This window comes from Austrofundulus limnaeus, unplaced genomic scaffold (assembly GCF_001266775.1).
Source record: "Austrofundulus limnaeus strain Quisiro unplaced genomic scaffold, Austrofundulus_limnaeus-1.0 Scaffold13, whole genome shotgun sequence".
Taxonomy (NCBI): domain Eukaryota; kingdom Metazoa; phylum Chordata; class Actinopteri; order Cyprinodontiformes; family Rivulidae; genus Austrofundulus; species Austrofundulus limnaeus.
Window position 1 is genome coordinate 1,354,109 of NW_013952415.1, and position 1,967 is coordinate 1,356,075.

The 1,967-nt window shown below is 36.5% G+C and overlaps 1 protein-coding gene across 1 annotated transcript in view; it reads right to left on the reverse strand.

Moving 5' to 3' along the window:
* Positions 1 to 1,967, reverse strand: part of rnf170 (ring finger protein 170) — a 7,621-nt gene that overhangs the window by 1,693 nt on the left and 3,961 nt on the right. The window contains exons 4-6 of the mRNA XM_014002426.1: positions 1,650 to 1,764; positions 1,308 to 1,381; positions 817 to 948 (exon numbers count right to left, since the gene is read on the reverse strand). Of these exons, the coding sequence (XP_013857880.1) occupies positions 817 to 948; positions 1,308 to 1,381; positions 1,650 to 1,764 (321 nt within the window). The remainder of the gene's footprint in view (positions 1 to 816; positions 949 to 1,307; positions 1,382 to 1,649; positions 1,765 to 1,967) is intronic.

Below are 1,967 nucleotides of genomic sequence, written 5' to 3' on the forward strand. Positions count from 1 at the left end.
GTCCTCTGGATGGGTTCTTCTTCAGTGAAACTTCTTCTTCAGTGAAACGTTCGTCTCTCCTCCAAGAGACTTCTTCAGTCTGATGAGTTTCAGGTGAACTCAGCCTTATAAGCACTGCCTCCACATGGTGGACAAACAGGTTAGTCACATGCAAAAGAGGGCCATCGCCTAACAATAGGCTTGATTAGCTCTATTGTTCATAGAGCTAATCATCTCTATCTCAAAGCTAACATCTAAAAAAAAGTCAGCAGAAGAACATTCTTTGGGCAAAAGAAAACAAGATCAACCTCTACCAGAATGATGGAAAGAACACAGTATAATGAAGGTGTGGTGCAGCTCATGATCCAAATTAAAGACTAAACTTCAGACAGATAGGCTCCCAAACAAACAGTACCTGGTCAAGACTCCAGACAGTCATTGTCAACAAAAGGTTTTCAACCAAATTAACATTTTATTTACAGTTATCTAATTTTCCGATTCCTTTCAAGCCTCTGAAATGAAGGGATTGTGTTTAAAAAAATGCTTTAGTTCCTCACATTTCTCCGCAGTCATTTTGTTGAACCCACTGAATTAAAGCACAGAGTCTGAACTTCAACWGCATCTGAAATATTTTGTTTAAAACTCACTGTGGTCATGTACACAACCAAAATAAAGATGTCTCTTTCAAATACAGTATATACAAGCCTAGCTGTTTGTGCCTGGAAAATACAGAATACTACCTCCCTTTGATTAACTTTTTATTCTCAGTATGTTAAAATGATTAAAAAAAAGATTATTTGAGCAACCTAAGAAAGCATCAAAAAGAAGAATACTCACAGATCTTGGCTGCCCTGAGAACCTACGGTTGTAATCGTTGATGTCTCTTAACATAAGCTGAGGTTCTGCTTCATCATCCTGCACCCTCTGAGGAGAGGCGGTTTCATGGAAGAGTGGGAAGAGCAGTGTTACCTGGGAATAAAAGAAATAAAAAAAAATTATATATGAGAGGGTTTAAAAAAAGAAGCAAGGACATATATTACTGCTCATTTGCAAAAATAGCACCCAGCCTTCTAACAAAAGGAAAATAAAGTATGTATTATGATGCATTCACTTGCAGCTGGTAAAATCTGGCTTCTYTAAAGGTTCTGGAGTCTTATTGTTMAGAACATAATCTATCCTACATATTTTCAGTCCTTTTAAAATTGATCTCCCATACTGTAATAACTTYTTGTTTTTTTCCAGTGTGAGAGTACATGATGCCACCTGGGAACCTGAATAGAAAGTTCAGAATGCTGCGAACTAGCTGTCTAACAAATTACACATCTCACCATTTGTCTGCAGATTGGGCAATTGATAGCACCCAGCCAGGTGCCATACCTCCAGTAAGCTATGATGCAAGAACCTAAACAGAAAGAATGACGACAGCACATATTAGCAACTAAAACACGTGTCAGCTGAGAGCACCTGATATCTTATTTCTATGAATAGCTGCAACTGCGCTCTGTCCTGTTTRATAAATCTTTCTGTAAATTAAAGTCAAAATATGTTTGAACAAAAAAGTTAAAGCCGTTTCACCATCAAAGACAAATGCCTAAATAGTAACCATATTCATGTATTTATACATGCTATCACTTTGTTACTATGACTAGAATAAGTACAAAACGGCTTACCACAGAAAAGGTGTCCACAGTTAGTTTCCACAGGAAGAACAGCCTGTTGTAAACACACAGGGCAGGACATGTCTGCGTAAAACTGCTGRCTGGCCTCTGCCTGAGGACTTTCGTCCTGAAAAAAACAAATCACTTACATAAAGTTCACACAAATAATTAATATATGATAAACTATTTTCAAACTGAGGACCACAAAACCAAACAGGAAAAAAAAAAGTTCATTTAAACAGTTGTGATTTATTTATAAAAGCCTCTTGGTTTCAGTTTCAGTTTCAATTCTTTATTAATTTCATTAAAAAATTATTTACAATATACAAT